Raw genomic sequence first — 12,347 nt, forward strand, 5'->3', positions numbered from 1 at the left:
CACGGCAACTGGCAAACCTAGGTTTGGTGAGTGCTGCCTCGCCTGGTCTTCTTAGTCTCTTACTGACGCGTCTCGGTAGCCTCCTGATCGATGATGTAGAAGCCACGCGCCTTCTTGCTTGCACCGGTCTCGCCCTCCTCTTTGGTGGTCTCCATGCCGGCGGCAGTGAAGACGCTGTCGGTAGTAGCTGTGCTACTGATGGTGACAGTAGAAACTTGCCCGGCGCCTTCCTTCGCTCACCTGCGTGGTTCCTGCCCCTACGTGACGATGCCTCGGCGGGGATGGAAGAGGTAGATATCGAAGGCTATGGCGACAAGATGCCAGGCCTCACGACACCATTACCTGGGTCGCTTGGAGACAAGGTTTATCGCTTCTATCCTTGTTTGCTCAAGGCCCTGGACGATGCTTCGGATGAGGTTGGTGGTTGTTGTGAGCTCTTGTGCATAGATTCTAACAGACTACAATCAAATTCCACTGGGCATTTTGCTTATCCATTTAAGGTATAAAACTCAGTCGATCTGACTGTTAGCCTCCTATTTCGAATCAACTCTGAGAATGTGTTGAGTCAAATCCATAGTTATTTTCAGTCTTTCTTAATTTGGTTATCATGCTGGTGGCATGGTTCCCTCTTTCCGTTCTCATACTGGTACTCCCTCAGTTCTTCTCTACATTTATGGCAAGGCTAATTCTGAGCCTTTGTGATTTCTTCGTGGATGACTTGGATGCTAGAAATTGGGGATGTTCATTTCTTGAAGACCTACAACATTTACATACAAGAACAGCTCTATTGTTCGGACCAGAAGTGAAAGCAGCAAGTTCGGAATCGCAAACTCGTTGCTAAAATGATTGTGACAACCAAGTTATCCCTGAAAACTTCGTAATGCTTCGGCGGCGTTCTGAGCATGTATATATCTTTTGGCGCCTTCTGGGACGTTTTGAACTCTCATGGATGCGATAACTAGGTTCATTCTAAAGAAAAAAAAATTTGTTTGAGGAATAACAATGCTATAACGCTAAGATAGGATTATGGACCATGGGTGGAAGTGTCAAACCCTGAATACAAAAACGTTGGCAAACTGCTTGTTGAATCCAGTTACCTGCAAATCCGTTATAAAGGCATACGGGTAGCCCAATTGTGGGTGACTGGAATGATAAAAACAATAGTGAAATAACTAAATCATCACGACGTCAGCGTGAAGACAAACTAGTGAACTTGATTGGAAAAATATTCTGGTAAGTAGCATTCAATTTCATGACTCTGGGCTCGTTTTAAGCATCATCTTTAGCGCTCTCGGCAGTTATAACGTACTGGGTGGAGTTTTACAGCTGGAGCTTTCCCTGTGCCTATTACTTTTGACCCGAACATCCGTCCAGATAAAAAAGGAGCGAAGGACTAAAAGGGAACATAATATGATCAAAATAACGGACTGCCTCCTGGAGAAGTAAAGTATACGAGGAGCGTTGAAGTTCAGTCATCAATTTTAATTCCAATTTTATCATAATGCGATGTTAACTCGGCTCTTCCGCGTACAGTAGTCCTACAACTACTTGTAAGAGTTGGAGCGCGTCGTATTTGGGCCAGTTAGGTCCAGATGCCATTAGTCAAGATGACACATAACAGCGGTAGCACGGGCATGACTGCAACATCTTGTAGTGACAAACGAAGTTTCCGCTAAGTGTGGTGATGCCGCAATGCTTAACCGCTCAGTGGTGCGACATTCTGTTGATATCAACGTTTGAAAGGCAGATAACCTAACGTCTGTCAGTGACGCCAGACAACAGTCATTCTCATAAGCATCCAGTTCGTGGAGTGCCTGATCAACGCATGACTTACCGTGTGATGAAACGTTAATAAGCTAAGTTTTCTATAGGAACGGTGAATACGATCGTTCACGGGCATGTGCAATCCCAAAAATTTTTCCTGTGGTGGGTATCGAGACGAAGTAAAGCGAGTCGCCTTAGGCCGATTTGGATGCAGTGGCGAATGCTTGCAATTCTGATGCTTTCTATTTATTTGTTAAACGCCAGGATAAGCGTAAACGTGAACAGAGGACTGCACCGAGATACAAATGCAGGTTTTGCTCTAACAAATCGGTTCTTATGCACACGAGTGGGTCGGTTTTACTTCAGTGCTACTTGTTTAAATTGGTTAAAGAGGTACCGTTATGCTGCTGAATCTTGGACTTCCACAACGGCCTTGCAAATCACGGGGTTGAGTGGAAAGCTCTACGTAAAAACTCCTGTGGGCAAAAAAATTGCCGTTTTAGGTCCGTCTCCGAGCGGCCGACGTCCTTGTCACTTGGTTCTGGGTAATGGCACCTAATTTAGTGGATCGTCCGCCTCCGGTGCCGAAGCATTCCACGTCGGCGTCGAGTGGTCCGACCTTATGCAAACAACTCAACCCGGTTTACTCGGCGGTGTTGGAAGATCTCACGGCTAGCGTGGCGGTGCATTTAGACGACGCAGATGGAGTTATTCGGGCCGCAGTGGCTCGTGTCATTCTCCGCATCGCACAGGTCTCCCCTGAGACGGTACGAAAGGTGATGCTCGGGGCTCGTGAACGTCATCGATCACCGGAGCTGTGTGAGGCGCTGTTGGACAGCTTGGAGTGGAGTTGTAACTAAGAGGAGAGGAGGTCCCCGAAGCATTCATGCACAATCTCACACACACTCGCTCAATTTTGCACATCACAAGTATGCATTCCTCTATGTGCGCATGCGCGCCTTTGTTTGTACTGTCTTTCAATTTATTGTAATGTATGTCTCAAGTTAGCGTCGTACCGTTTTTTCTGCCCATGTCTTCGACAGACTTCGTTTCTAGATTTCGGATTTAACAGGTAAAGATGGCAGATAGCGAGAGGGTTTTTAGCATTGACAGGTTCCTTTCTTGGTGGTTTTTTTCACCGGCATACTTTGGCAAAGTCGGTGCTAACAGTCATGTTAAAGGCCTTTTTGGCTGATTCCCAATTTAAACACCAGGTTGAACGCTTAGGCTTGTAACTTTGAATTACATCGGATCTTTTATTTGGTGTATGACAGCGTGGAAGTCAAGTGTTGTGCCCCCACAAAGCTCGGCTATGCTCTGTTTGACACCACATGCTCTTAAGGAAATAGGACTTATGTGCAGATGTGTAACGAAATGTTGGTTTGTTGTTGATCAATGGCCATTCAGTTCGTCCCTACTGTCCACTACAGCTCCTGGTCCCCGTTCGGTCTTCTTGGGCGTTGTCTGTGACAGGTGGGCATGCTCATTCGTTCCACCGTCGGGTGTGCGGATGGTGGTATGGTATATTGCGACCTCACGGGGGCTCAGACCATGTATGGTGGCTTGATATTTTCCTTAACTGCGCTCTCAATAAGGCAGGCACATTAGTCCCCTCCCCGCCCCCCGAGATGCGCTTCCGCCCTGTAGCATGGCCCCTGGACCATGAAAGTATGTGTTCTTTACCACTTTGGCTTGCTACGACTTCAGAGCAGGCTTGGGGCTCCACAGCGGTGACAGTAACAAGCTAGTTGAACCCAGCAGGGAGGCTGTATTGATTACCATGTATAATTCACAAACCTTAACGATACCGAAAAAGGGTTTCTGCTGTAGATGCCTGGGATTGTGGGTACTCCCAACTGAAAGCTTGGTGACTGCGTCAACTCCAACTATGTTTTCGGCGGGAAGGTTAGTAATTACCGGCATCGGCAATCGACTTGAACGAATTGAAACAGTCTACTGTGAAGCTGTCAGCGGTACCTGTATAACCAGGCTAACTACGTGGAAAGGTGGAAACCAGCTAGAGGGCCGAGTAGGAAAAAAATGTGAATATAGTTGCGATGGGGAATAGACGCAAAATACTAGTCCCGAGCCAGCACTTCCATTAAATGGCTCTGCTTTTGTGTGAAATTCTTCTGATTAGTGAGAGGTTTATTAAATGGTCTCATGACGGAGCATTGTCTGGGCCTACTCAGTATGGCGTCGGCGCACTTTTCTCCTCAATGCAGATCACAAATAGGGCGGGCTTTCCGATTTAGTGGGATTTCCAGAGTGAATCAGTGACTATGGGATCGAATGGCACAGACAGGAAAACTTCTCAGTCCCCCTTCATGGTTCGTGAGCGGTTTTAAAGGTACCGACCATGTTGTGATGAACAACGCAGACAAAGGGACGTTAAAAATGACTCAGGAGCTTTACAGCGGTCTACTATGCCCATCTAGACGGGAACTTCGGTCTACGTTGTGAGGTCCAAAACAAGCTAGGCTGGTATCCTCCAAACTCTTCTGTACACCAATTATAAGCCTACGTCTAAGGCGCATTAGCCTTATTAGAAAAGTGGGATGACAAGTTGCAATTGATAAATTCTGCTGAGACCTCAGCAGTTTAGCGCCAGGCAATCGTTTAAGTCAAGTCAAAATACATGCACTTGTAATACGATGGTGGTTTCTCCCTCGTATTAGTGAGGCGCCACTTTTGAACTTCTAAATTTGCCTTCTTGTACCTTCCTGGATGGGCTTGCCTACGGGCCATGCCAGTAGCCCAAACACCTCCGTGCCGAATATATATTATTCCCGAGTATTGTGTCTTCTTTCTTCTTCAGGGAGGTCTCGGGACGCTGCACACTATTCCTCATGATAACCAGCCCTCTATAACACCCTTTGATGTCAAGAGATATCTTGCTTTGAAATTGAACAAAACAGTTTAGGTTTTTTCTCCATCATTAAAGCAGGCTTTCTGGGTACATGATTATCAACCCAACCAAATGATTCTACTTTGTTTCTTTAGAAGAAGTGTAACTGTAATGTGAGGACTTGGTATATAAGTGCAGAAATTAACGTCACCTTATTTTGTTATTTCGGGGCACAACAAATAAGAAGGACAATTTTTGAAGTTTTCGTAACGCAGCTATTACTATTTTACAAACCTATTAAAAACGAAAAAATAGGAGTGGTGCAAAAAAAGGGTGAATTCTAAGTCTAGAACTTTCTAGAGATACCATAAATGACTCTCCTTTTTGAACACACCAATGAGGAATAGCGTCGTCGTACTTAAGCAGCCTGTGCGCCTCTACTTTGAGTTTGCGTCGCTATCGTAGCTTTGTGGTCATGCCTTCACTGCGTTGCTACAACAAGGGCTGTGGTAAAGAATTTAGTCCGGATGACAATGGGTCAAGTTAGTAATACGTGGTCCCCTATAGTTTCCTTTAGACGCCTGCCAGTATCACCCTGGCGAGCCCATTTTTCATGATGCCAAAAAGAAGTGGTCTTGCTGTAACAAGTACAGCACGGACTTTGGTGAGTTTCTCAGCATGAAAGGCTGCACATTTGGGCCTCATAATCCTGAAAAACCTGTTCCCGTGATTGTAGAGAAACCAGCTCCTGAGGTACTTGGATTTTACCCCATTATTTTGTTTAGATTAACATAGCACCACCTGTACAACCAGCTCCAAAGCCCATCCCAAAAGTTCCTCTTGCAAGGCCCTCGTCCGATGCCCCTTTAAAAGTGCTTGCTCCAGTTGTATCACCAAGCCTCAAAACTGCGCTAGGAGCGTTGAGGAAAAAGGATACCTCTGCCACAGATGCTATCAGCGATCAAGGTAAGTCTCTATTCTCAGGTTTATTATCTAAAGTCCAGCTACTATCGATGCGTACTGACTCTTTGTTGGAATTCTTCTGTAGATCCCAAATCCTGCTTTAACAACGGCTGCAAAGCGGTGAATTCCCTTCCAATAATTGTAATTTCTCACTCTTGGGCGCACGTGCTTTATGATTCATTAATTTTTTTCAGACTTTTCATGGGCCGGAAAGTAATACTGAGACGTGTATGTATCATTCGGGTATACCCGTATTTCATGAGGGGTAAGGGGGTGTCTATTTTGCAGTTTTTGCTTATATTTCTCTTTTTCGCGTCCACATTAAAAAGTTTTTATCTTTGTCTAGCTGTAAGTATTGGAGCTGTTGTCAAAGGAAGACGACTGAATTTGAAGCGTTCCTGGCTCAAGAGGGCTGTACTGCCGGTCGGCATGCGTGGACAAAGGAGGCACGGAATTCTTTCTAGTCTTATCAATACGTTTAAGGCATACTTATTGCTTTTAAAATTGGAAAACATTGGAGTAATGCTCATCAATAGACCTCTCATATTTTGATTAGTCCTTTTATAGGATTCACAATCCGTTGACCTATGCTTTTGCGTCTGTTCTAACAGGCGGCGATAGCGAACGGCACATTTTTCGCCCCATTGACATCACAATGCCGATTTGATTGGTTTCAAATGCCCGGTACCGTCACCCTATCGGTGTATGCGAAAAACGTACTACCTGAGTCCGCTGATGTGCGGTGCAACAGTGTCTTTCTCACCCTCTCCTTCCTCTACGACGGTGGGAAGTCACACTTTGAAAGATCGTTCAATCTCTTTGGGGTAGGATAGTGCCGTGCACACTTTGCCGCGATGTGTATGAGATCTCTATGTTTTTGGTTCCACTAATTTTTTGGTACTTATGAAAAAACTATTTGATTTGTTTTTGAAGAACTTTATTGAGCTGGAACTTAGGTTATTTCAGTCCTGTGTCTGGTTGCTTTGGTGGTTTTTTTAGTTTAAAGTGTGCTTTGCATTCCACAAATATTTGATGGTAGTAGACTATATGAAAGTTTTTTAGCAAGGTCAACGTAGTCGCACTTTGAACTGTTATTCTAACCTGAGTGAGTGGTGGTGCATTTCCACTTTACTACCTCGACCTTGTTGGTACCGTCTTGTGTAGAAGTAATATATGTTTCGAAGTCGTCGCCTTGTGTCAGATCTTATTAATTGCTGTGCAAAATCTGGTCACTGTAATTAGGAAGGCACTTTCATGGTCTGAATCGCGGCTCATAGCCCATCCCAATGGGTTAGATTGCTTGCCGTTTCCATTCTGCTAAGTTTTGGATTTCCAATTAGACTAAATAGAAAAATGGGATTTCGGACAATCGTTTAAGCTCTAAAGAAAGTCGTGCTGCATGTTTGTGTCTGATTTGTGAAAACTGTGGTTTTACTAGTTCGTGCGTCTCGGATATATTTTGTGTCCAAAAAGATAAAATTGACATGGGTGCTGCTCTTGACATAATGCCGGCTACCCTCTTACTGTTTAGGCAGCAGTTTAGTCAGTTAAGTAGTGAGAGTGTTGGTATCACTTCAGAACAAGATTGCATCTGTTCCCCCGGAATTTCGATATCAAATGTGCTAATTTGCTTGTCTTCATTTTTGTACTCAAGTACGCATTTTGAATCGGTCAAATATTTCATCTTATAGACCGGACAAGTTCACCCATTTATTACAGAAGAGAAAGTGATGTGAGAGAAATGAGTGCCTTTCCGGAATGTCCTTTTCATTGATCCCACTTTTAACATTTGTCAATTGCTGTTTTACTAATTATGGTTTTATTTCCTTATGAGATCGGTATTAATTTTGAAATGTTTATTCATCTTTCAGAACTATTGGGTAGATTCGCTGTATGCGTGTACGTTTCCGGAAGTTTTTCGTACTCCTCCCCTGGTATCCGTCGTGGTTACTGTTATCTCAATTTTCCAAGTTTGTGATTCTTGGTCCTATGGATTGTCGGGGTCATAAATGGGAGTTGGAATCCAGTTTCTTTTGTGCATTGAGTTGGACACTGAAATTTTTTACAAAAGCCGTTTCTAACTACTGAATTTTCGCCAACTGCTTCTAAACGTTCTTTTTTGTCCGTCCTATTCCCGGTACGTGAAATCATATTCTAAAGTGGCTGACATACAGGCTAATGAACTACGATTAGGGTTGAACTTCTGATCAATATGGACATTGTATGGCGCTTCTCTTTTTATCGTGTTGCCCCAAAGATTGGGCTTATTTTTATGGATTGGGGAGATCAGAGTAACCCATTCATGGGGATAAAAATTAACGTTGGTGGACTTTCTAAATGCGAAACTGAATATGCACACCGTAGGAAAATACGTTTGCCAACGTCATTGTCATTCATTCCATATTTCCCTTATTTTCTTGCTGTACAAAGTGATGAACAAAAATATCGCTGATGAACAGATTGAGTAATTGCATTCCTCTTAATTGTCTAGCAAAATTTTAATTAATTTGTGGATTTACTAAGACTGGTAATGAGATGGATGTGGTGTTGCTATTCCCTATAGGTGATTGATCCAGAGACCTCACGACTTAATTTGATGGCCACTAAGCTGGAAGTGGTGATGCGCAAAGCTGAGGCCTGCTCCTGGTCTGCCCTCGAGGTCAAAGCGCCAACTCCGGCGGAGGAGAAAGCGAACAAGGCGACAAATTGAACTTCTGCTCTCTACATCTCTCTTGCCTGTTCTCTCTTCTACCGGCCCTTCTGCCCTTGTTGAGCTTTGAGGAAGGCGGTAGCTAAATGATAATAAACTTCCACTTTTTATAAAGTACTTTTTTAAACGCTGCCTTATCTGGTTTTTTGTTAGTATTTGGGATTAGGGATGTTCATGCTAAACTGGAATCTCTGTCGTTATGGGGAGCAAGATCCGCTGCAGAGTGAGAACGGCATTAAAGATCTTCACATTCCTCTACCCCATGACCGTAAGCTTTTGTCGAATACCAGACGACTTCTGGTGTAGTGGAATTTGTCAGATCCGCTGAATTACATGGGGTCAGTTTGTTTTACTTCGTCAACTAACGTGAACTGGGTCGGACTAGCTCAAACCTCTTTGGTGCTACTGCACTATAGCATATGAAAAATTGAAGCCCCAGTTCCCTTGAAGGCCCCCTACACAATGCCTTACGGAGTAACTGAATCTACGGTACGTACCTATGGGGCCCTCGGAAGGCGAGACCCAATTTGATATTCACACTAAAAATGTCAAAATTTTCAGTAGCAAGTTTTTTTATTGGAACGTAAAGCATTATTTACAGCTTTCTCGACGCAATCAAAAGCCAAATTGATTTACGTCGGTAAAGTAGTTAAATTTCTTATATTTACCGGACGATGAATTTCGATGGAATCCACCAGCCCTACAGCGACCCGCCCCGGTAAATCAGGACTCCGTTGACTAGATGAAGGCATATACTTGCGGTAGTAATAACTTGTTTAAGGCTAGAAATTAACAGTGAACGCAGGTCCATGCGAGAGATGTTCAAGCCAGACCGCAGCTAAATTTAGGACTACCATTATGTGAGGCCACCGCAGGAACTCCACGCTCAGTGACTGGTGCCCACTGTTAGTCAAGACGGCAGCGTGTGACCAAAGGCATTGAGATTTGCGCGTAACCAAGCACAGAACAACGATGAGAGTGCGCCCAACCATTTAACGGCGAGACATCCAAGTTGTACCAACATTACAAGGTCACCTGTACGTCTTTCAGTGATTACCCAAGCAGTATTAGTTCAAAGCCCACAGCACAGTTGCCAATACCGTTAAAATCTTACCCAGCCCACGCACAACCTGAAGCAAAACCGCACAAAAGATATAGCTTTCTATAGAAACTACGAATGACTAAATCTCGAAAATTTAGCAAACGTTTGAAGTCAACGTGGCCGTCTACTTTTGATCCCTCCTTGATGCGAATAGAGGAAATTGTTGAATACGTCTATTAAACTCGTACTGGGCAAAGCCCACAGCGGTGGAATGAAGGTACAAATATAGAGGAAAAGTAGGATCGAAGTACACGAATCCAGAATCGACAGCAATGCACACAGAAAATAAATAACCAGTAGTATCATGCTATTGAGAGAGAAGCGCAAATGCCGACGGAAGCAAAGGGAAAAAGCACTCTAGACGCAGAATTTGCGATTCTTGTTAACTCCAAAGAGCTGCTCACGGATCCGAGGCATCATCTTCTCTGCCACCTGATCCAGACGCGCGTCCAAGGTGTTGTTCACGCAGATGCGACCCTGGCGCACGTAGATCTCAACGCCGCCACAGCTGACAAATGCAATTTTTATATGGTGCTTGTGGAAATTTAAATATGTGCCAATTAAGACGTAGATGACATCCCTAACCTGTCTTGTGGTAAAAAGTTGGCATTGTCGACGGTTATGTTGCAATCGATTCCGGTCTGTCGCTTCACCTCCTTAACCGAAGTCGGTACAAGGGACTGGAAACAGTGGCAAGGACAAATTCATAATTGTTAACTAACAACTACGTTTAAGAGGGCGACAATTTATTTCGAACCATGTGAGCAAAGGTGTAAGTACACATTTTATTTCATTGTTTAACATGCTTCCATACAAAACAAGTTCTCAAAGCACTTCGCCGCGAATAAAACTGTAGAAAAAAGATTAAGCGTGATGCCCTATGCACCAAACACATTTAAACAGAGAAAATCTTGCCAATGGAAACATGAGGGAGGCATACCTTGACGAGATCGTAGTCCTCAGCCCTGCACTTTATCGTTGCTTCTGGTTCAACAAGCTGGAGAAGACCCTGGAAGATATAAGCAAGCATAAGAGGACGTGAATTTACACAGGATTTAATCAAACATGGTAATTTAATAACCCTTCAATCACTAACACAGCGCAAGTTTCGACAAAACTGAATATGGAATCCAATCGTAACAGTACCTCAACAAAGGCAAATATGGGTGCCGAAATGGGCGCTACATTTGCGAACAGGAAATCACACAACAAACGGAAGATATCATACATAAAACTTCGAATTTTTCCAGTTTCGAAGCTCACCTGAGTGATAAGTCCACCCAGAGTAGCACTATATTTGCTACTATCCTTTGTAATTACATAGAGGCGCTTGCGCGCCTCTTGAAGAAGTTCCTCGATGAAGCGTTCCCGATTGTGAAGAACTTTGAGACGAGCTTCGTGCATTAAATTGGAGTCCTGGCTACACATAAAAGACACACCAGATCATATTTAATCGGTGCAACCAGCAAGAAGTGATTAATCAAAGCAATTGCATTTTCTTAGCCAATTCAAGCTGCTTCTCCTTTTTGGTGTAGAACTCCATGATTTTAAGGCGCTGGTTCTGCACCAAACGGGACTTCTCAATTTGGAACTCCTCTTCTGCTTTGGCGTCAATCTCCTCTACTTTAGTATTCGCCTCTTGATCAATGAAGGCGACCAAGCGTTGAATCTAAAGAGAAATAAAATCAGAATCCTCATAAGTCATGCATAATCAATCGATTCACATTTGGATGACATAGCACAGGCTAGAATGCAAAAAAAATATGTGCAAAACAAAAAACATTGGCAACACTGTCTTCACAAAGGGCATTTATTGAGTACAAAGTCCCAATTTGAATAAAATTGCCAGACGATCAATGCAGCTATGACAACGAAGAGTCAGAAATACAGTAAGGGAAGTGGGTACCAGCAATGCAAAATAGAGGCAAGAAACATCTTAACACATAAATATGGTCCTTTCCCGCAATAAGAATTCCCTAATTACCTGCTTATGAACATCGGTGTCATTCAGCGACATCTCTGAGAAAATGGAACACGAAATGACATTTTGAAAGATCCACACTTAAACAAGGCATTCAGGTAATTCAAAGTCAAGATAATAGTCGGATTAAGTTTAATAATTGCAAGACGTCCCGTACGAAACGTATTTTAGAGCAATATAGCAATGCTGACTTCAAATGCAGCAAAACACACCAAGTAGGTAGGAATGCAGATCAGCAACTTTGCGGGTCAATAACACAAGCCGAGAACGGGCCAAAAGTCGTAGCTTCATTCATTTGCGATAAAATTTCCAAAGCACTATTTTACCTTCCTTCCTGGACAGACCAACCCTTCGGTTCTCGCATCAATGAATTATTGAATTCCCATTTAAGAGGAATCCTAATTATTGTAGTGATCTGGTAGTTAGTTTCACTAAGTATTTAATTGCAATTTAATATGCAGGAGGGTTTTAGAACAACAACAACATCAGGTTCTCTGCATTATTTCGTCAGCAGTGTAATTTTTAAGCAACGCATGAGAGGCAATACATGGACATCAACTAATGCTTTTAAAGATATACTAATAGGCTACGTTTTCACATAGCGATCTCAAAATACGCACATATTTTGATGATAATGAGATAACTCTAAAGCCGCTTAAGTAGTAGACATACTAATAACAAAAAATGCTTTCCATTTATCACAATATAGTAGCATTTACAAAAGGGCAGCTGACAAATCAGACCATTACACGTGTTCGTATATTCTGTCAATGATATTCACTTCATTTCCATTCCCGGTCACAACGTTTCACACTCTTGCTGTAGTTGATTTTAATATAATACAAAATGAGAGAATATGTGCTATTAATGCACTCAAGAGGGAGCAGTCCATTATCTTGACCCGTTGTTCAAGGCATAGAGTAGTAATATAACATGCCAACACTGAACTACTCGAGCAGTTTGACAAACGCTCAAGCAC

The 12,347-nt window shown here is 43.2% G+C and overlaps 2 protein-coding genes across 2 annotated transcripts; one reads left to right on the top strand and one right to left on the bottom strand. All coding sequences in view use genetic code 11, as the record gives it.

Moving 5' to 3' along the window:
• Nucleotides 1-317: 317 nt before the first annotated feature.
• On the top strand, nt 318-7,349 carry EGR_05566 (hypothetical protein; the record flags this gene model as incomplete). The annotated part of the gene is made up of 5 exons (XM_024494815.1): nt 318-500; nt 4,768-4,945; nt 6,682-6,809; nt 6,925-7,228; nt 7,267-7,349. The coding sequence occupies 5 exons, from the start codon at nt 318-320 to the stop codon at nt 7,347-7,349; spliced, it is 876 nt and encodes a 291-aa protein (XP_024350735.1).
• Nucleotides 7,350-9,744: 2,395 nt separating this feature from the next.
• On the bottom strand, nt 9,745-11,404 carry EGR_05567 (V-type proton ATPase subunit E; the record flags this gene model as incomplete). Its single annotated transcript, XM_024494816.1, has 6 exons — nt 9,745-9,895; nt 9,973-10,067; nt 10,328-10,396; nt 10,651-10,807; nt 10,926-11,056; nt 11,372-11,404. 6 exons carry the CDS (start codon nt 11,402-11,404, stop codon nt 9,745-9,747), a joined length of 636 nt encoding a protein of 211 aa, XP_024350736.1.
• Between the last annotated feature and the right edge of the window lie 943 nt (nt 11,405-12,347).

This window comes from Echinococcus granulosus (genome assembly GCF_000524195.1).
Source record: "Echinococcus granulosus chromosome Unknown EG_S00042, whole genome shotgun sequence".
NCBI lineage: Eukaryota > Metazoa > Platyhelminthes > Cestoda > Cyclophyllidea > Taeniidae > Echinococcus > Echinococcus granulosus.